The sequence below is a fragment of the Otolemur garnettii genome, unplaced genomic scaffold (genome assembly GCF_000181295.1).
Source record: "Otolemur garnettii isolate 467f Iridium unplaced genomic scaffold, OtoGar3 scaffold00017, whole genome shotgun sequence".
Lineage (NCBI taxonomy): Eukaryota > Metazoa > Chordata > Mammalia > Primates > Galagidae > Otolemur > Otolemur garnettii.
The window spans coordinates 1,922,849-1,944,411 of record NW_003852412.1 but is presented as its reverse complement, the minus strand read 5'-3'; the positions used below and the strand labels follow the sequence as shown (position 1 = coordinate 1,944,411).

At 38.0% G+C, this 21,563-nt stretch overlaps 2 protein-coding genes across 6 annotated transcripts in view; one reads left to right on the top strand and one right to left on the bottom strand.

Moving 5' to 3' along the window:
* The window catches only part of TRAPPC13 (trafficking protein particle complex 13), a 55,360-nt gene extending 45,051 nt beyond the window's left edge, over nt 1-10,309 (bottom strand). For all 4 annotated transcript variants that reach the window (XM_003785871.3, XM_003785872.3, XM_023510937.1 and 1 more), the window contains exon 1: nt 9,892-10,309. In XM_003785871.3, coding sequence (XP_003785919.1) covers nt 9,892-9,937 — 46 coding nt within the window. In that variant the 5' untranslated portion in view covers nt 9,938-10,309. The remainder of the gene's footprint in view (nt 1-9,891) is intronic.
* Nucleotides 10,310-10,478: 169 nt separating this feature from the next.
* The window catches only part of TRIM23 (tripartite motif containing 23), a 43,673-nt gene continuing 32,588 nt past the window's right edge, over nt 10,479-21,563 (top strand). For both annotated transcript variants that reach the window (XM_003785870.3, XM_012802774.2), the window contains exons 1-2: nt 10,479-10,669; nt 16,862-17,024. In XM_003785870.3, coding sequence (XP_003785918.1) covers nt 10,589-10,669; nt 16,862-17,024 — 244 coding nt within the window. In that variant the 5' untranslated portion in view covers nt 10,479-10,588. The remainder of the gene's footprint in view (nt 10,670-16,861; nt 17,025-21,563) is intronic.

Below are 21,563 nucleotides of genomic sequence, written 5' to 3'. Positions count from 1 at the left end.
CACTTGTTTGAGCCCAGAGTTGGAGGTTGCTATGAGCTGTGATGCCACAGCACTCTACCCAGGGGGACAGCTTGAGGCTATCTCAAAAAAAAAAAGAGGAAATAAACTCTCAAAGGAAGCCTGAAATACTTTTATAGGCTCAAACTTCCATGGGATACAACCTCCTTTATAGTTTACTTTTTCCTGATTCTTATGATTTAGCAGGGGATGAGGTGGTAGGAGGTGGGCAAGGAACAACTATTCATTAAAAATAAAAAGATCCCAACTTCGTGTTAACAGTACTTGTTTTCTTCATATATTCAAAAAAGGGTAAAAATCAACAGGAAGGAGTAGCTGATAGATATAAGGATTTCACTATTTCCTTAGGGAAATAATGGAAAAATTATTAACTTATGTTTTCAGTAAGGACAAAAATCAATTTCTCTCTCTACCTGCTTTCTTTCTCTACCTACCAGACTCACTAGCAGGCCCTCTCCCCCCTCCTCGGGATTTCCTTTTCACAAACCACTGAGGAGCTCAGCAGAAAAAAGGAAATAGAAATTCTTTCTCTTTACATTTTGTCAGCTGTCTTTTAGCATTTGTTTCTATAGGACTGTTCCTGAGTGTCCCTGATAAACAGTGGGATATAAACATTAGGCCTCCAGATCAGAAACACCTGTAGAAAGTGTCTTCCACTTGGCCAGAGGAAAAAGGGATACAACATTCACATTCACAATACTTTTGTGAATTTGACTGTAATTACCTTTTTTTCTTTATACCCCTTAAATTCAGCAACTGCTTGACCTCATCTGAGGGCATTCTTCCTTTTTTTCTTTGGGATGCCATGCTGTCTCTCTCTCTCTCTAAGATAAAATAAAGTCTATGCTTTTGTACAGGGTCTGGCAGCTTGACACCGTCACCAAATATGCAGGAGAAAGGGACAGGTCCACAAAACTTTGTCAGAAGGCCAGCAATTTTGGAGAACAGTGAGAGAGTAGCCTCTCTAAGACTGTTCTGTTCTTCCATTACCAAAATCTCAGTTTTATAAAACCAAGAACCATCCCTTATCTTAAACAATAGTAACCACCATAATCCGTGACCCATAACATAATAACATAATTGACATAACCCAGATCCATATAAGAACATTCCTATTTGAAAGTTATTCTCCTAAATCAATTGCCCTCAGGAAATTCATAGGACTTGATTCTCAGCCCTAAGATGACTGATTCCATCTTATTCTCACTACGTGTGTTTTCACTTTTATATCCAAATTTTGGTCTAGAGAAGTTCTTTTTCTCCTTCCACCTGGAGTACCTATGAGCTTTCTACCCTAATGGCAGGAAATACAACCATCTAGTGAACTCAAAAGAAAATTACTATAAAGCAGATACTTACCATAAGGTCAGAAAGCTGTTCGTGACATACAACTATCTCCCTTGAACTTTTAAATCACCTAGAGTTTCACTGTAGTTGTCTAGAGGACAGTCCAAAATATGCCAATATCTAACACACATTTAAAACTCAGTATTTCCTATCCTATAATGAATTAATGGTTCTCAAAAATTAAACACAGTTAGCTGGAAAATAGCAAATGCTTATAAAAGCAAGGTTAACAAAATAGCAGAGGAACTAGAAAAAATACTGGTTATTAAATAATTTTGTCCTGAATATCAAAATTGTTCTTTGTTGAGCTCACAAGTTCAAGACCAGCCTGAGGTAGAAAGAGACCCTGTATCTAAAAATAGCTGGGCATTGAGGTAGGCACCTATAGTCCCAGCTACTTGGGTGGCTGAGGCCAGAGAATTACTTGAACCTAAAAGTTTGAGGTTTCAGTGAGTTATGACACTCTACCCAGAGCAACAAAATGAGACTGTCTCAAAAAAAAAAAAAAAAACCTACCAGAAGTTATTAAAAACAAAACAGTATTTAGATAGAGTGAAATTTATCAGAAAAAGATTATCCTTTAGTTAAAATTTAGTGGACTTCACATTGTAAGCAACCTCAGTCACCCCAGGCTATGAAGAATCCCCAAAGGCACATTCACCATGTATTTGGGAGGTCCTCCCATGCCCCTGTGCTACAATATGTCGTCTTCCTAGTGAGTACAGTCTTGGTTGGTTTTTCTCAGGGAGCTGTTTTGAGTTAACAACTTCATCTAAGGTCCATGAGGATAGGGTCCATGTTTTTTTCCTTGACTTTTATGTGGCATATCCTAGCACCTAGCACAAGTTAGGCATTTACATTTATTAAATAAATACATGCTTACATGTTTTCAGAAAACTTCTATTCTTACTTTGAGTATTTTTATAATGTAAAATTTTTGTAATGTGTAAACCCGATTTATAACATTTTGCTTATGGAAACCTTACAATAACTCCAATAATCAGCAAATTAGTAGTAATTAAGACTGTATTAAACCAGTGTAACAATAGATAATAACTTGATCTCTTATCCACATTTGATACTTTCCTTCAAAACTAATTATAACTTTAGAGACTTTTACTTTTTGCACCTTTGTTTCAAAACAACACACCAACTGTTATTACGTATCTTCGGAAAAATAATTAAGGATCTGGGAATCTGGGGTGGTTCCTCTTTTTTTTGAGACACAGTCTTATTCTTGTTGCCTCAGGCTGCAGTGGCTTGGCCTGAGTCTAGCTCACAGCAACCTCAAATTCCTGGGTCCTCAGCTTCCTGAGCAGCCAGGCACTACAGGTACTTGCCACAAAGCCTGGCCAATTTTTTCTATTTTTAGAAGAGAGGAGGTCTCACTTTTGCTCAGGCTGGTCTCAAACTCCTGACTTCAAGGGATTTTCCCATCTCAGCCTCCCACAGTGCTAGGATTACAAGGCATAAGCAGAGCCACTGTGTCCCTGGTGGCTCCCTTGGCCAAGAATCTGGGATAATCTCCCATTTTCAACTACATGCCATCTGAATAGAATTACCAATAGATATGTTTTTAGTTTTATTTTTTAAGAAATTGTTATACTTCAAGTAAAGAAAAAAAAACACAGTAAAATTAGGTATCAGAGAGTCACCAAAATAGAAACTGTTTACCTTAATTCATAAGAATATCTAATTCAGGCTGGGTGCAGTGGCTCACGCCTGTAATCCTGGCACTCTGGGAGGCCTAGGCGGTTGAACTGCCTGAGCTCACAGGTTCCAGACCTCTAAAAAATAGCTGGGTGTTGTGGTAGGAGCCTATAGTCCCAGCTAGTCAGGAGGCTGAGACAAGAGGATAGCTGGAGCCTAAGAGTTTAAGGTTGCTGTGAGCTATGACACCAGAGGTACTGTATCAAGGGTGACAAAGTGAGACTCTGTATCAAAAGAAAGAAAAACTAGAAAAAGAATATCTAATTCAATCACTGGGAAACTAATAGAACAAAAAGACTAGAACATTTTGCCTTCAAATTCAACATAAATAATAATTTGTAGGCCAGGCTTAGTGGTTTACACCTGTATAATCCCAGCACTTGGGAGGCCAAGGTGGGTAGATTGCCTGAGCTCAAGGTTCAAGACCAGCCTAAACAAGAGTAAGACCCTGTCTCAAAATATAGGTGGAAGGCCTACAAGTAAGCCTTCCAACAGTCCCATTTTGTGAGACCAAGTTTGAAGTCTTTTCTGAGTTAGAATGTTGAGAGACTTGGATAGCACTCCCCACATGGTTCAGGACCTTATCATGTAGAAATGATTTAGGGCCGAGCTTCGGGGAGGCCATACTGCAGGCTGTTTTTGGTATACCTTAAGAATCTTTCAGACTATTCCCTAAGATGAATGACTGCCTCCAGATGGTCTGCTGAAGGCCAAGCATTCAATCAGCTTATTCCCCCAGAACTTTGTTTTATGGTTTTGTTTTACTTTAAGGCTTGAGAATGGCTACAGATAAGGCCAGTGGAATGGACAGCTGTTAATTAACAGACTCCTTGGCGCCAGGCCCTACTGGGCCTGTGTCAGGAGGTATAGATCACTTGTTTACTGATTTATATACAGTGTATACATGTAGTATGGTCTATATAACCTTTGTTAGAATAAAGAGCTTTGCTGGATTGCCAGAGTGAGCTTCCAGTCTTCCTTATTCAAAATACAATTCCATTGCAGGATCTTATCTCTGCTGTGATGCTTCATGCACCCCTCCACGCAACACAAAAAAACAGCCAGGTGTTGTGGTAGGTACCTGTCATCCCAGCTACTTTGGAGGCTGAGGCAAGAGAATCACTTGAGTCTAAGAGTCTGTGGTTGCTGTGATGCTATAGCACTCTACCAAGGGTGACAAAGTGAGACTGTCTCAAAAAAAACCCCCAAACAGTAATTTGTCACAGTTCATTTAAAAGAGGGCTGCTAATAAACAGAACCCAGAAAGTTCTTGACTTACTTGACAAGCCCAGAAATTCACCTGATATTTATTTTTTTCTGGGACACAAACTGTACAAACGTTACTAACAGTTATTTTCTACAACATCAAAAACAAAAAGCCTGAGGCCAGGCATGGTGGCTCAGCCTGTAATTCCAGCACTCTGAGAGGCCCAGACGGGCAGATCGTCTGATCTCATGAGTTCAAGACCAGCCTGAGCAAGAGTGAGATCTCTCTCTAAAAATAGCTGGGCATTGTAGAGGGCACCTGTAGTCCCAGCTACTTGTGAGGCTGAGGCAAGAGAATCGCTTAGCCTAAGAATTTGAGGTTGCTGTGAGCTATGATGCCAGAGAACTCTACTGAGGATGACAAAGTGAGACTCTGTCTCAAAATAAATAAATAGGATGTATTAACAAAGGGTCAAATATAATTTGATGGTAGTTATGTTGCTTGCCATCTTAAAATACTTGTTTTTCTCATTTAAAAACCCTTTAAATTACCAGAAGACACAGAGAATATACTTTACTAGTGTCTCTCTGATAAACAGTATGTAAAAATATCTCTCATGTATTTAATTTGCCTTTCTATTTCTAGTGAGGTTGAATTGTTTTAATACATATTTATCGGCCAGTTGCAGTTTTTCGATGAATCCTATACTTATGTTCCCTATTTTCTAATTTTTTTAGTGTTTTCCTTACCAGTGTCAATGAGATACATATATATTAAAGATAATAACTTTGAAAAAAAGGGTCAAATATAAAAGTCATTAAAAATTTAAAAACCAGTAAGAATTTATTCATCTATTTCAGTCTATACTCAGTTTATTCAGAATATTCTTTTTGAAAATCAGTGGAATTCATTACATACTAAAAATAACACCATATTTATGCACAAATAAATTAATTTTTCCAGTAAGAGCTAATCTTCTTTTAAGAAGATTTCCCACATATTCACAGTATTTAACATCACAGAATACCCAGATTTGGCCTAAATGTCTTTGAATTGTAGCATTACAAGATGGAAGTTCATTATGCCTGATAATTTGATTGAGTTTTGTCCAAATGTCCTCCAAAGTGTGGTTGTTACAAATAGTGTATTCTATTATCCATCTTGCTCTACAAAGTGAGTGCAAATTTAGTGCCTTTAAACTATCTTGCAACTTTTTAGACAAAGGAAAAACATTTTCTGCGTAAGTATTGCCAGGAAGGGAAACACTCCAAGACCTCCTATTGTACTGTTTTCCTTTTTCTGATTGTTTATCCAGATTTCCAGAGTTAGTCTGTTCATTCGCTGTGTGTGAACAGATTAAGTGCTGCTTTTTCAAACTAGGTTGAAACTCCAATAGATTTACTGTGCAATCATAACTCTGTGATTTAACATCATGTTCTGAAATGGCTAAGTACTGTTTCACATCTTCAGCTGCTTCGTCAGAAATCACAGGTGGTGATCTTTTGGGTTTGAGAGGAAGCTTAGATCCATCATATGGAAACCAAGGAATAAATCTTGATAGAGGACGAGTAGTAAAGTCCTGAATTGCCTTTTCTGCAATTTTTGGCAGTTGTGTGGGATCACTCTCATATGGTCGATAATGTAATATTACTTCTGTAGTCATTCTGTAGTAATCCAGTTACTCTTAACGAAGAGAAAATGTTTTAGCTGAACTCCTCAGACCTAGAATGTAATTTATTATTACAAGACTGTCTCTCATGACAAATAAGAAGGAAATAGGATCTAAAGTAGAAGTATTGTAAATAATAAAATATGGTAGGGATAACCTACAAATAGGCAGGGATAAAAGGAAAAAGAAATACAAAAACCAATCCCAATAAGATGTTTTACCAAAGGGCTACTGTAAATATGAATGTAATCCACAAACTTGAAAATCCTCCCTCTCAACCAAAATAAGGGGTCTGAATTACATGCCCTATCACTTCCAAAATAAAAATTCTAGTAGTCAACATGTTTAATTCAACAGAAGGACGAGGACGTTGGAATATATTAAGTAATAACAGTCCTAAGACTATAGCATAAAGAGTAAATTACCTATTCTTAAACTACAGGAGTCATGTGAAGCCAACAAAAATATAATATTTAAACATTTGGGATATCTGAATTAAGGACAATGAAGTCATTATAAATTTAAATCTATCTGGAAGAAAATTAATTTTAGACTTCAAAATTTTATAAATTTTACCAAATCAATTATAGATAGAACACTTTATCTCATTCATTCTTAGTAATACATACTAAATACATGAATGTGGCTTAATGTTGCATTTTAACCAGGCTAAGAACTGGTTTTGTGACAAAATCTTCTCTGTGTAACTTGGATAATAATGCAGTATTGAGACGCTAGTACCATGGCTTCTGAACTCCAGTTTGGATGAAGAACAAGAAATTTAGCCTCTTATTTTTCTTAGAACACAGAGTCTTCAAGTTGCATCCAAATTAAGTCATTGATAATAAATTCCAGCACATAGTACATACGTTTGAAATGGAACTTTTCAAGATCTGTAAGTTAGGCTTCCCAACCAGGCCTAAAGCTCTAGGAGCCATAATACAGGCTCTTTCATATCCTAGAAAAAAATAAGAGGCTGAATCTCTTCTTCTGACGTATCATTAAAAAACTACAGCCCATTGCCAAAATGACTGTGAATGGCAACTGCAGTCATGATGTCACAAGAGAACCACTAATTGATCCTACAGTCAGAAGTGACTAATCTCATACTGATTCTTTTTACCTACTTGTAATGTCCACTAACAGATTTAACCACTCTCCAATTAAAAAATGACTGTAATCCTTAAATCCATAATTTTTTTTTTTTTTTTTGCAGTTTTTGACCAAGGCTGGGTTTGAACCCACCACCTCCAGCATATGGGGCTGGCGCCCTACCCCTTTGAGCCACAGGCGCCGCCCTAAAATCCATAATTTTTAATATTAATCTAAAAAAGTGATAATATTCTTTGAAGAATTAATTATGTTTTAATTTGTTTACTTCTTCCTTCCTTACACTTTCACATTATAACATATGGCATGAAGAATGCTGGCTGGGTGCAGTGGCTCAGGCCTGTAATCCCAGCACTCTGGGAGGCCGAGGTGGAGGATCACTTGAGCTCAGAAGTTCAAGACCAGCCTAAGCAAGAGCGAAACCCCATCTCTAAAAAATAGGCAGGCATTGTGGTGGGCGCCTGTAGTTCCAGCTACCTGGGAGGTTGAGGCAAGGGAAACACTTGAGCCAGTGTTTGAGGTTGCTGTGAGCTATAAAGCCACAGCACTCTACCAGGGGCAAGACTGTCTCAAAAAATAAATAAATAAATAAATAAAATAAAATAAAAGCTTTTATTTTTGTCTTTGCTTACAACTAAAGTTGTAAGAGTTCCTTTTAAATAAAAATTTTCTCCTTTCAAGAGTAACAAAATATATCTTAACATTTTAAAATATAAATATATATATTAAATCATATATTATTAAGGTATAAGTAATATATTACGTATGTTAAAATACAAGTAAACTTAACCATTTAAATCGATATATTGGCATCCAACATCAATAAAATAAAAACTTTTATAAATTCTTGTAAGAGCAGGGAATATGCAGCCTTCTGATTTCAAGACTGCTCCTTTTTAAGTACCAAAGGAGACAAGAAAAGCTTCATCTTTCTATGTTGCACCTCTTCAAATAAAAGCATTTGTTATTAAAATTTGTATTCTCTCAAAAGGCTGCACTTAAGGACCTGGAAGGCCATAAGTTACCTTAGGGCTGTAGGCTTCCTATCCACCAAAGAGGTTTATTAAAGCTAAAACTATCAGTGAATTTTAAAGTACTTCACTTGACTCTTTAAGCTGGTTAAATACTTGCCTAGGTATCTACTGTTTTAAAAAATAATAATAGAAAACCAAAACACTTCCAATGGTAGTTAGTCTCCTGGAATTCACTGGAATTCAACTGTGTTTAACAACTTCTAATTTGTATAAATCACACCTAGCAGCTAATAGAATTGTTTAAATTTTCATCAAAGTAGTCAATAAAGGCCAGACCTGGTGATTGTGCTGTAATCCTAAGCACTCTGGGAGGCCAAGGTGGGGAGGATTGCTTGAGTTTAGGAGTTTGGCTTGAGCCAAAAGTGAGACCCTGTCTCTACAAAAAACAGAAAAATTATCATAGCTGAGCACACCTGTAGTCCCAACTACTTTGAAGGCTGAGGCAGGAGGATCACTTGAGCCCAGGAGTCTGAGATTGCAGTGAGCTATGATGATGTCACTGTTCTGTAGCCAGGGCTAGAGAGCGAGTTTCTCCCCCCCCCACGGCCCCTCCCCCCCAAATCTGCTTCATGTTTCAATCATTAAGAGGCCACATGGCATCTTGGAAAGATGGAGGCAGGCCTTGTGTTATCATACTGCCTCAATCACTTACTAGATCTGTCATCTTGGAAAAGTTGCTTAACATCCAAGAGATAAGTAATTTCTATCCTACATACTTGATGTAAGATTAGAAAATACAAAACATGGCAGTTTATTCCTTCTTTTTCCCTTTTCTCCATGAGTAATAATCCATTTTAGATCATTAAGCTAAACTTAAAGATCCCATCGTTCCGCAGTCAGAGACAGTCTTGATAACTCCAGCCATTAGTATATGTTATGTTAAAAAATGGGACTGATGAGCTTCTGGAATGTTTGATGCCTACATCATAATGGAAAGGGTATGGAGTCTTTTAAAATGGTTGCCATTAGGAAGTGCAATTCGACTGAATTCAAATATATACTGAGCATTTCCTCAGGTCAGTCCAAGAAGGCATTGTTAACTACACCTTGGAGCATTCAAGAAAAAAAAGTGCATTTGTGGTAGGAGAAAACAGATGAAATAAAGCTGAAACCATGTCAAATAAAAGGTTTTCAGAAAACAACAGCAATGCCAGAAAATCTGTCTTGCTGGTTTTCTCTTAAATAATGGCCAATTAAATTATCAAATTATTCAAAATTACCTTGCACAAAAAGCGAAAGTTGACATGAGATTTTTAAATGTATTTCCCACACCGAAGCTGCAGTATGTTTGAACAAATCTACTTTATATGTCGTATCGCTATGTATTGCTAAAGCGTTGGCACTTTTGTTACGCAATACTAATTTTACAGATGAGGCTAAAGCTTGATAACTTCATTAGTGCCACACAAAGAGGAGAGGACAGGAGGAAAAATCACTTTAGATCTGTGCTGTTATTCATCCGCATTCACAGAGATCTCTCGGGTAGGACAGGAGCGTCAACTTCGGCGGTTACAATCTGGTGACCGCAGGAGCAGAAATCAGGGAGACTATCCCTATATAAATTTACCAAATGTCTATAATATTTCGTTCTAGAAGGTGGTTCTTAAATCTAAAAAGCAAAGACGCTAAATCGCTTCCTCCAGCTTGGCGCCAGAGGAGAATGCAGGAGAACGAGCACTGACAGTATTTAAGACAAAACTGGCCTACGTCTTAGAGGTAGCGTATCAAAAGCGTCGGAAAACAACGACAGAAGAAAAGAAAACAGAGTAAAGGAAACTCAGGTTCGCAAAGTTTACCTTTCAGCGCGAGCAGGTGCTCCTGTTTGGGGGGATTCACTTCCATTTTGACCAGCACCTTCTTTGATCCACAGCCTACGGGGGCCGACGAGGTTCAACTCAGCCGGAATAAAACGCACTCTGTCGGTGGTTCCTTAAATTCTTTTTACTATGTCCTTTACAGACCCAATGGCTTCTTTTCACCAAATCCAACCCTGGTCTCTTACAGACCTTTATATAAAATTCTGTTTTCCGTCCACAATCACACATCAGGACTATAGGAAACCACTCCTTAGTAACAACGCCCAGCCCCACAAATGCCCGAGGGAAAAAAGACTAGGAAGTGGCATGCTGGGACTCGCATTGCATGCAGGGAGATGTAGTCCCCCCCACCCCATCAACCACAGTAAATCATTACAGGAGGGAGTTTCACCCCAAAACTTTGATTCTGTTTCGCCCCTTCTCTTTTCCTTGAGGATGTTTCTTCCATCAATTGCAGACTCCTTAATAAATTAAAAAACGACAGTGCCATGCGCAAGGCTATGCAACCAAAAAGCCGGCGACTGGCGGGAGGAGGAGCGAGGAAGTCCAACGGCGCCGCAAGCCACACTGCGCCTGTGCGCCAGCAGCGGGCGCCGAGGCTTCTGGGTAGGTGGCACGGCCCCGCCTCTCGGTTGAAGGCTCTCGCGGCTGCTGCTGAGGTCCTGCTCTTCCCAGGATGGCTACCCTGGTTGTAAACAAGCCAGGAGCGGGACTAGACAGTGGCCGGCAGGGAAGCCGGGGGACGGCTGTGGTGAAGGTGAGGGAGTTTGCGTGCTCTGTTCTCCACCATTGGCCTCCCTTCGGTTCATCCTGGAGACATGGCGACATTGCCGCGGGCCGGGCTTGGATGGGCAAGGATGCGCGGCTTGTAGGCTGATTTTTGGCTTTCCAAGTCTTGCCCTTTGCTCCGCGAACCTTATTTTCGCTAGCCTGAAGTTGGTTGATCTGTTCATTCCAGATGTCAACATTAACAACGAGGATATTTGTGAAAAGGGGGCATAAGGCCCTGTGGGAGTGACCTGGACCCGTCTTTTTCCTGGTCCTCCTGCTTTTAGTTAAACTCAACAGGCATAAATTAACTTATTGAGCCGTTATCATCTTCAGGTACTACGTTAGGTGTTTTAGCTTATTGATATCTGCGTATGGAGTAGATGTTAATTCCCATTTTACAGTGGGGAAACCCAGGTTTAGGTTAACAGTGTGTGGCAGAGTCCCAATTTGACAGGAGAGTCTTTTTCACTTTTGGATTTCTGTGACCAGCCATTGGTTATTGGTTAAGCCGCCCTCTTGCCTTTTAGTACAGTCTAACATCACTTTTCAGAAGTCTCCAACTATGGCATAGTTGGGCATTAATACTAGGGTTTATGAATTGCCTTATGTTTGAAGCTTGAGATTCTATCATGTATAAATGCTCCACAGTGCATTTTTTAAAAGCTCAATTGAAATAAGTGGAACTCATTTTTCTCTTCTACTGTATGTACGGAAGGATCTGGAAAGAAGAACTAATCTTGGTGGTTTATAAAGTAACATTCAGGATAATCTGTAATCTAAGAGATTTGATAATTCTTATCTGGCTGCATATTGGGACCATCAAGGACTTTTAGAACACTGCTGATGCACTCCTTCTCCAATTCTGATTAAGCTGACATGAGTATATTTTTAAAATTCCCAGGAGTGATTTTAATGTGCAACCAGAGTTGAGAACCATGGAACCAGCTAATATTGGAAGTTCTTTTATCATCTTGGATAATAGGCACCTATGATTTTTCACTTAATGTTGGTTTTATATGCTTGCAACTTGGTGTCTCATTGTTGCAGGTTGTTAATTCAAATTGACCTTTAAATATTAATGAAATTGTTCTGAAGGTATACAGCTATCTGAGATGCAGAGTAGCCCTCATTATTAGGCATGTTGTATGGTTGAGATTTATTTATTGAATTGTGCTTTTGCTAAGTAGAAAATACCTGCAGAGTATTTTGTGAATTGAAGTTTTAAGTGTTATTTCATAATTTGAATGGTTTTCATTGTGATTTCTATTTTTGCTACCTTGTTTGCCTTGTAATTTCAAGTGTGTACCAAAGACTTGTATAACTCCAGTTTGTTATAGGACAGAATTTGATATATTGGAGTCCACCTTGTTCATTCTCAACATGTAAAATGTTCCTGAACTGTGTGCTACATGGTAGTCCTTTTTTGACAAGATCTTCGTGCCATAATTTGTAGTATATATGGTGGAATAATTTTTTTACAAAATCTCATTCTCATTTTTACAAATGCAAGCAAGAAGTATTTACTGGAAGATAAAGGTTGAAGTATATAATGCTAAGACTGTGTAAAATGGCCTCTTGCTTGATGACCAGGTTGATGATGATAGCGTTTTTGTCATTAAGGAAACTAGACACAAAAGTCTGATATTGTGAAATAATTTACATTTAAAAAGGAATCAAAGAAAGTTTCTTTTGCATAGTGAGCCTTCTTAGTCATTTTAAAATACAGTTTATTAAGGTTTGTTGATTTACATGTAATAAGTTTGAAGCTTTCTTTGCCATTTTTACAAAGTATAAAATTAAAAGCTTTTATGCTGGGCAGCGCCTGTGGCTCAAAGGAGTAGGGCACTGGCCCCATATGCTGAAGGTGGTGGGTTCTAACCCAGCCCTGGCCAAAAACTGCAAAAAAAAAAAAAAAAGCTTTTATACTGTTGGTCACAATTCCTATTCATACATGCTGAGAAAAGAACTTCTTGCTCTATTATTTACTGTGTTGATGGAATATAACTTTATTTTTGGACTCCTGTATTTATTTTACTAATCAATGAAATTTTACTAGTGCTTTTTGAAAAATCTGTGGTAGCAGAAAAAGTTCTTTTATCTTTTTTATTATTTTTTATTGGAAAACAAATATACAACTTGGAATGGATTTCTTTAAGTGACTAAACAAAGCTTAAAGCAAGTAACAATAAAAGAAAATGTTTCTGGTGTAGGACTAGCAGTATTAAAAAACAGTGTACAAGTACCTGGATATTACATTCGTTTTGCAATAGTGCACCTTTTAAGTACATATTGTTGACTGTCCATAGTCCATGCTGTTACAACTCAACACATCAACAACAACATGCTGACAGTTCCTAAAAAAAAACCTACTTAAAAGAATGCATAACCCAGATGTTCCCTCATTTGACCAACTCCAGCTAAGTTTAGACGTGCAGAAGGGCTTAGAGGCACCCTAGCCACTTGAGCCACAGGCGCCGAGCCTGAAGTTAAGTTTTTAAGCAATTTCCTTACAACTACCTAACCCCCAGTAAGCCATCATTAACTTTAAAAAAAAAAAAAAACTAAAATATGAGCTGAGATGACAATTGCTTTTGTAATATGATAAGGAACTTACTAACAAAAGACTACAAGTAATTTCATATATCTTCTAATCTCCATTTGCATCAAATAATGTAAAGAAGAAAAAGTAATCACCTTAAATTTCAATTCCCATTCTCTATTAATAGATACAGCTCTGGATTAGAAAATATTTTGTCCAGTTACAGGTATGTAAAAGCTATCAGAATCTGATTATTTTGATTCTCAGGTCCATAAGTTTGTTTTGTAAATAACAAACTGTATTTATAGCAATAAAGTATTTTCAGTGCTTATCTGTAAGTACATCTATAGTGTTTCACAATTATAATCACTTAACTTTTTAAAACAAATACTTACACCAAACTATTCAATCATAACCCAAACTCCTGTGTCTGTCATTCAAGACCTGCTGCAATCTGACCCTGTCCTACTACTTCCCTGACCACATCTTTTAGACCCTAACGTCCAACTATATCAAACAGCTTACATTTAGTTCCCAGAACATCACTGTTTCATGACTTTTTTCCTTATGCTAATACTGAGAAAATGAACATACAATCCATCGGACCCCCAGCTACTTTGGATAAGTGTCTACTATAACAGCCAAAACACCTTAATACCTTTATTGGTCTTTCAACCTGTTTTTCCCTGTTAAACCAAAGAGCCTTCAAGAACAGGGTATTCCTAATACCAAGCACCTCCTATATGCTTCAATAAAGTCTAAAAAAATTAAAAATAAAAATAGACACTTAGGATCGGAAGGGAGCAGTAGGGTAGAATCTAGACTAAATCCCTTATAATTTTATTTTATTTTTTTGAGACAGTGTTATTTTGTCACCCTTGGTAGAATGCCATGGCATCTTAGCTCATGGCAACCTTAAACTCTTGGGTTCAAGCGATCCTTGGGTTCTAGATGGGATTACAGGTGGCCACCACAATGCCCAGCTATTTTTGAGAGACAGGGGTCTCACTCTTGCTCAGGCTGGTCTTAAACTCGTGAGTTCAGCCAATCCACCCCCCCTTGACCTCCCAAGTGGTAGGATTAGAGGTGAGCCAATTACACCCGGTCTTCCATTACAATTTTAAATTTAACCCTGCAATTATTTTGGTCTTAGCACTTCAGATGTACACATCTTTCACTGTAAATAAACAGATAATTTATAATTGCCTTTTATTTTGGTATGGTTCAAAAGAAACTAAAATGTTTCTTATTGTGACATAGGTCACAAAAAAGGAAATGAAATCAACTCTTCAAATACATGAAAAGTTGTTCCACCTAATTCATAAAAGAAATACAAATTAAAGCAAATTATGATACATTTCAGATTAGATCTGAAATCAGATTAAAGCTGAAGGTATGGGAAAGCAGATATTCTTACATATTGCTGATTGCTGTGAATTTTTTAAGTGATACAGACTCTGTGTGTGCAACTAACCTCTAAAGCTTAAATAACTCAATAATTTCAGTTGTCGGAATTTATCCTACAAATATATCAGATGTGTGACAAAATCTATAAATTATTCCTAACACCACCATGTGTGTTAGGAAAAGATTATAAACAAAGTAAACATGCAGCAGTATCAGACTGGAAAATAAATTATGGTATATTCATATGCTATAAAACTACACAGACTAGTGAGAAAGACTTGGGAAGTTTTTTATGCACACATAATGATTTTATATGAATAAGGCAAAGTAAAAAGTGATAAACAGAGCATATTCACTTTTATGTAAATGCAGAGAAAGACAACGAATAATTTTAAATATTGTTATATAAGCATCCTATCTTTCTGGAAGTATATACAGGAAACCAATAACAATGGAACATGGATACCCTATGAGAAAGAGAAATAGATGGAAAATAGCTACTCAGAAATTCTATTTATTACACACACATATATATATTTCAACTTATCCTATATTTTTTACAAAGAGAAGAAAAAAATTCACTTTATGAACTTCAATTATATACAGAAAAGGTATTCATAATACAATCAGATATTATAAATATATTTTTATAAATGCTCTCATTATTGTGATACTATAACAAATTAAACTTGTTTATGATAATAAACTTTCAAGAACCAAATTAAAATTTTTCTTAGTTCATTCATATCTTTTATCTCTGACACCATAACTATGCAAAATAAAAGAACCTGAATTAGTCTGAGTGGAGCAAGGGAGGCAAGTGGTTGTGTGGTGGCCTCTCAGTAGCATTTGCAGCATGGCTGACCAACTGACTGAAGAGCAGATTGCAGAATTCAAAGCATTTTCACTATTTGGTTAAGGTACTATAACAACAAAGGAATTAGGAACTGTAATGAGGTCTCCTGGGCAGAATCTCACAGAAGCAGAGTTACAGGACATAATTAATGAAGTAGATGCTGACAGTAATGGCACAACTGACTTTCCTGAATTTCTGACAATAATGGCCAGAAAAACGAAAGACAAAGACAGTGAAGAAGAAATTAGAGACACATTCCATGTGTTTGATAAGGATGGCAATGGCCATGTTAGTGCAGCAAAGCTTCACCATGTGTTGACAAACCATTTGCCTTTTCTTCATTTATAACTTAACTGTTATTGTCAAAAAATATGCATGTATAGTAATTAGGGCTTCACTCCTCTGTGTTTTCTTCCTTTATCCTTATCTTACTCTTACTGTCCTGAAACGTTATTTTAGAAAAATGATCAAGTAACATGTTGCACGTGGCTTACTCTGGCTTACTCTGTGGCTTACTGTAAGGTGGCAGGTTCAAATCCAGCCTGGGCCCGCCAAATAACAATGATGGCTGCAACAACAAAAAAAAATAGCAAGGCGTTGTAGCGGGCGCCTGTGGTCTCAGCTACTTGGGAGGCTGAGGCAGGAGACTTGCTTGAGCCCAGGAGTTGGAGGTTGCTGTGAGCTGTGATGGCATGGCACTCTACCCAGGGGGACAGCTTGAGGCTCTGTCTCAAACAAACAAACAAACAAAAAATTTAACTTCAATAGATAGATGTTGTTTTTACAGATTCAGATGTAATGAGTCAAGATGTGTTTTTCAAAAGATAAAGATGGTGTTAGTCTGGGCGCAGTGGTTCATGCCTATAATCCCAGCATTCTGGGAGGCTGAGGTGTGCAGATTGCCTGAGCTCAGGAACCTAGCATGAGCTACAGTGAAACCCCATCTCTTAAAAAAAAAAAAAATAGCTGGGTATTGTGGTGGGCACCTGTAGACCTAGCTACTTGGGAGGCTGAGACAAGAGAATCGCTTGAGCCCAAGAGTCTAAAGTTGCTGTGAGCTGTGATGCCACAGTACTCTACCAGGGGCAACAAAGTGAGACTCTGTCTCAAAAAAAAAGGATTATGTTAATTTATAATATTATCTTTGTCCCTAATGGTTAATATTCAAGGAGATTTGACTATGATATCATTTTGGCAGGGTTTTTGAGATGGATTTACTAAAAAGTGATTTAAGGTATTATAACCTAGATGGGTTTTATTTTTCATGGAGTGATAATAATGTTGATTCAATGTATTAGATTGGCTTTCTTTAGAACCTAAAATATGTTTTTAAATTATTTAAATAACATGTCACATGTTTCCTTTTGAAATATTAGGTGTTGGAGTGTGGAGTTTGTGAAGATGTCTTTTCTCTGCAAGGAGATAAAGTTCCTCGCCTTCTGCTTTGTGGCCACACTGTCTGTCATGACTGTCTCACCCGCCTACCTCTTCATGGAAGAGCAATCCGTTGCCCATTTGATCGGCAGGTGACAGACCTAGGTAAGAAAATTATTTGTATGAATTTAAGATTAAAAATTAATCACGTAATACTAATGTCATAGAAAATAATTTCTTTCCACTTGGTTTTTGAGATGATAAAATTCTAAGGTTTCAGAAAGCCTCAGTTTCTGTTAAGGTCAATAGACTACCTGTAAACCATTTCCCACGCTTAGTTACTACTTTTATTTCATCTTCTGAGGTATTTATATTCAATACTTATATGTAAAGGGCTTTAAGACACCTGGAAAAACCATGTTATACTTATTTATTTATTTTTTTGAAACAGAGTCTGACTTTTTCACCCTCAGTAGAGTGCCATATTGTGGTAGCTTTCAGCAACCTCAGACTCTTGGGCTGAAGTGATCCTTTTGCCTCAGTTTTTCTTTTTTGGTAGAGATAGAGTCTGGGCTGGGTGCGATGGTGGCTCATACCTTTAAATTGTAGCACTCTGGGAGGCTAAGGCAGGTGGATTGTTTGAGCAAAAGCAAGAACCTGTCTCTAAAAAATAGCTGGGTCTTGTGATGGGCATCTATAATCCCAGCTACTGGGGAGGCTGAGGGAAGAGAATTGCTTGAGCTCAAGAGTTTGAGGTTGCTGTGAGCTATGACGCCACTGGTACTGTACTGAGTGTGACAAAGTAAGACTGTCTCAAAAACAAACAAACAAAAAAGTAGAGATGGGGGGCTCTCATTCTTGCTCAGGCTGGTTTTGAAGTTAGGGTTCGGGTTAGGCTGAGACAAGAGAATCGCTTGAGCCCAAAGTCTGAGGATGCTGTGAGCGTGATGCCACGGCATTATACCAGTGATCTGCCTGCCTTGACCTCACAGGAGTGTTGGGATTACAGGTGTGAGCCACCACTCCTGACCTATTTAAAGAAATAAAATTTTTCAAAAAATAAAAATTAAAAAAAATTAATTTTTTAAATTAATTAATTAATTTTCTAATAATTGGCCTATATCCATTAACCCAACAAAACAAGGTTTTCTTTACAAATGAATGAAGCTGTAATCAAAATATAAGTTAGTTATTTGAATCTCAGTATGTTTTTATTTATAGACATCTATGACTACTTATTTTCTGTTAAGATTAAAGGTTTTGTGAATTTTTTTTTTTTAGTTTCCTGTGATACTTTTTTTTTGAGACAGAGTCTCACTTTATCACCCTCAGTTAAATGCTATGGTGTCATAGCTCACAGTAAGCTCAAACTCTTAAGCTCAAGATTCTCTTGCCTCAGCCTCCTAAGTAACTGGGACTACAGGAGCTTGCCACAACACCCAGCTAGTTTTTCTATTTTTAGTAGATATGGGGTCTTGCTGTTCCTCTGGTTAGTCTCAAACTCATGACCTCAGGTAGTCTACCTGCCTTGGCCTTCCAAGGTATGAGCCAGTGCACCTGGCCTCCTGCTGTACTTTTAAAACTTTGCTTTGTATATTTCAAAATCAGTTATTGCTTTGGGATACCAGATTTAGAAATAATAACATTTATTACTATTTGAACAATTATGTATAAATATAAGTTGTGCAGGCTGACTGTTTTTGATGCGGGAGTTTTTTCCAAACTAGTGTCAGATTGACTTTTTTTTTTTAAAGGTCAGTAGTACCACTTAACACCATTTTAATGTATTTGTTCTATATGTCAAGTGGAATACATTCAAAATAATTTATTCATTTTTTTCTTTTTTATGTTGCTAGTTTATTACAAAATATATTATATGAACCCAGACACCATTAAGCATGTATACCATTTAGGAATATTACCCTAGGGTGGCACCTGTGGCTCAAAGGAGTAAGGTACCTGCCCCATATGCTGGAGGTGGCGGGTTCAAACCCAGCCCCAGACAAAAACTGAAAAAAAAAAAAAAAAAGAATATTATCCTAGATCAGTGTAACCACAACAGAGGCTAAGATAAATAACATGCCTTAGGGGCCCCATGGCCCTCTCCACTCTCATGTCCTCAAAGAAATGGCGTGGCCAAAGTAATTTATTCATTAAAAAGGGAAAAAAAAGTACCCATATTTTTAGGTTGGAAGCCTTTAATGCTAATAAACATGTTTTAAACTTTTTTTCTTATAAGGAAAGAATAGGTTTCTTAAGGTTTTGGTGGTCTTTGATGCAAATATGTAGTATGTCTATTTGCTAGACAATAAATATAGGACAGTAATAGCATTATTATAGGTAACATTAACTTACTGGTAGCCAGTAAATAACAGGATGGCAAAAGTATCTCTACTCTGAGATTCTTTTCTTTGGCCTTTTATTCTGCCAATATATGCATGTATCATACCATTTCTTTATATCATACTATGCTTATAGAAATGGTAGTATTTTGGGCAGGGGTGCCTGTGGCTCAGTGAGTAGGGCACTGGCCCTATATACCAAGGGTAGTAGGTTAGAACGCGGCCCCGGCCAAACTGCAACAAAAAAAATAGCCAGGCATTGTGGTGGGCGCCTGTAGTCCCAGCTACTTGGGAGGCTGAGGCAAGAGAATTGCCTAAGCCCAGGAGCTGAAGATTGCTGTGAGCTGTGACCTATGGCACTCTACTAAGGGCAACAGAGTGAGACTCTGTCTCAAAAAAAAAAAAAAAAAAGAAAGAAATGGTAGTATTTTGCAAATGGTGGATTGAACCTTTCTTCCACCTCTCTCCCTCCCCACCAGACCATCGCTGTCAGGGTCCTGCCCCAGGGGCAGGGTCTGCTAAGGGTCTGCTGTGGAACTGGCAACCTACTGAAGAAATATAAAGTTAGAATTGACAATAAGAAAGAGACAGGAGACACAGAATAAAATTTTCAAAGGTGGGAGCTCAGGTAACCACTTTTGTGGGTCCTGGCGAATGGCCTCTAGTCTCTGTTCCACCCAGCTTTTATTCAAATCTCTTTGCCAAGGTGGTAAGCTGAGGGAAGGAACAAAGACAACAACAGTTTCTCTGAGAGCGCATATCAGCTCCTATTGTTATTAGTATTAACTTTTAAGGATTTGAGCAATTTTGAGGAATCAGAAACTTGAACCTTGTGTGGTGGAATTCTCCTGTCTGGAGTCACAGGCACAGATTCTAGAGAGCTGTTAAAACTCTGCTAGTTCACTGTGGAGTAAACCACCACTGGCTTTAATCTCCTCTGAGGAATCCATGGGAGAGAGGCATTTTCCTCATTATCACCATAGTGGTCTTTCCTCTGTGATAAGGGATGTAAGCCCTCCTACCCATATCTCAGGGCTAGAACTGTTCTCTAGGTTTCTGCCCCAGCCAAATGCAAATTTCCACAATGGATATCTGTTTTATCTGTTGAATGGGCAGGAAATGACCTAGAAGATGTTTCTTTTCTAGGACTTGCCATAGTCTCTTCTATGGCCATTATTTTCCACAGAGTGTTCACAAACTCAGCAGGGGTATTTGTGTAAGCTGTATCCCCAACAGGCTAGCGTTTCAGGAAAGGCAGGATAGATAACAAATTCAGATAAGAAACTTAGCAATAGCTGGCTTAAAGGTAAACTAGCTGACTTTTCTTTGTTCTGACTCCTTCAGCTTGTTTTTTAATTTCCCCTTTTTCTGGGTGTGCCCTCCCCTGCCAAGAATGGGGTCCTTGGTCCCCATTCTGCCTGCAGAGACAGAGTCTTACTTTGTCACCTTTGGTAGAGTGCTGTGACATCATAGTGTTATAGAGTGTGAGATTTTAAAGTACTACCAGGGACATTAATTAATTAAAGCCAATTTTAGGAGTCTTTATTAGGTTGGCCAACCGACTGTCCCTCTGTGTGGATAGAGAGGGAACAGCACAGGCTATGAAAAGGGAAGGGTTTATATAGGGTAAATTATCTCTACTATCAGGAGCTACATGCAATTCAGCCAGCCAGTAAGCAAGCAACCAACTTTCTTCATTAGTTTGTTACAAAAGCAAAAAACATTACAGTACTTGCAGTTACAGTATTCACACATCACAAGACTGAGCAGGGAAACAATTTTGCTCTGAACAATGGGTCGGGCAATAATTGCAGTGTCATACTGGTGGCTACTCTGTTTGTTCTTTAACTTTTTTATTTTAGCTACTTTATTTCCTTGTTCCAAGCAAGGGCAAGGGTTATGGGGGGTTTCTTATCCCACCTCACTCCCCTCTTCTGATTCTGGGATGAACTAAATCTTTGTTTCATCTTCTTCATCATCTTGCTTTATATTTTTATAATGGGTTCTCAAGACCAGCAATTTTACTGCCTGCATTCGTTTTTGAATTTATGAAGTGAGACAATTTATTGTGCATGGCTCAAAAGTTAATCCCAGCAAAATGAGAATAAGGGGGCCTGCAATCACTGAAAGGAGTGTTGTTAGCCAGGGTGACCACTGAAACATTCCTTCATACCAATTCTTTGGCCCTAGTTCAGCTCCTCTCCCTTTTAGTCTCTTTCTTCAGCCATGCTATTCCTTATGACTCCTGAATTATTAGTGTAAAAACAGGAATTTTCATCCAAGGCCATGCAAAGCCCTCCTTGCTTTAAAAACAGGAGATTAGGCTCAGCACCTGTAGCTCAACCGGCTAAGGCGCCAGCCA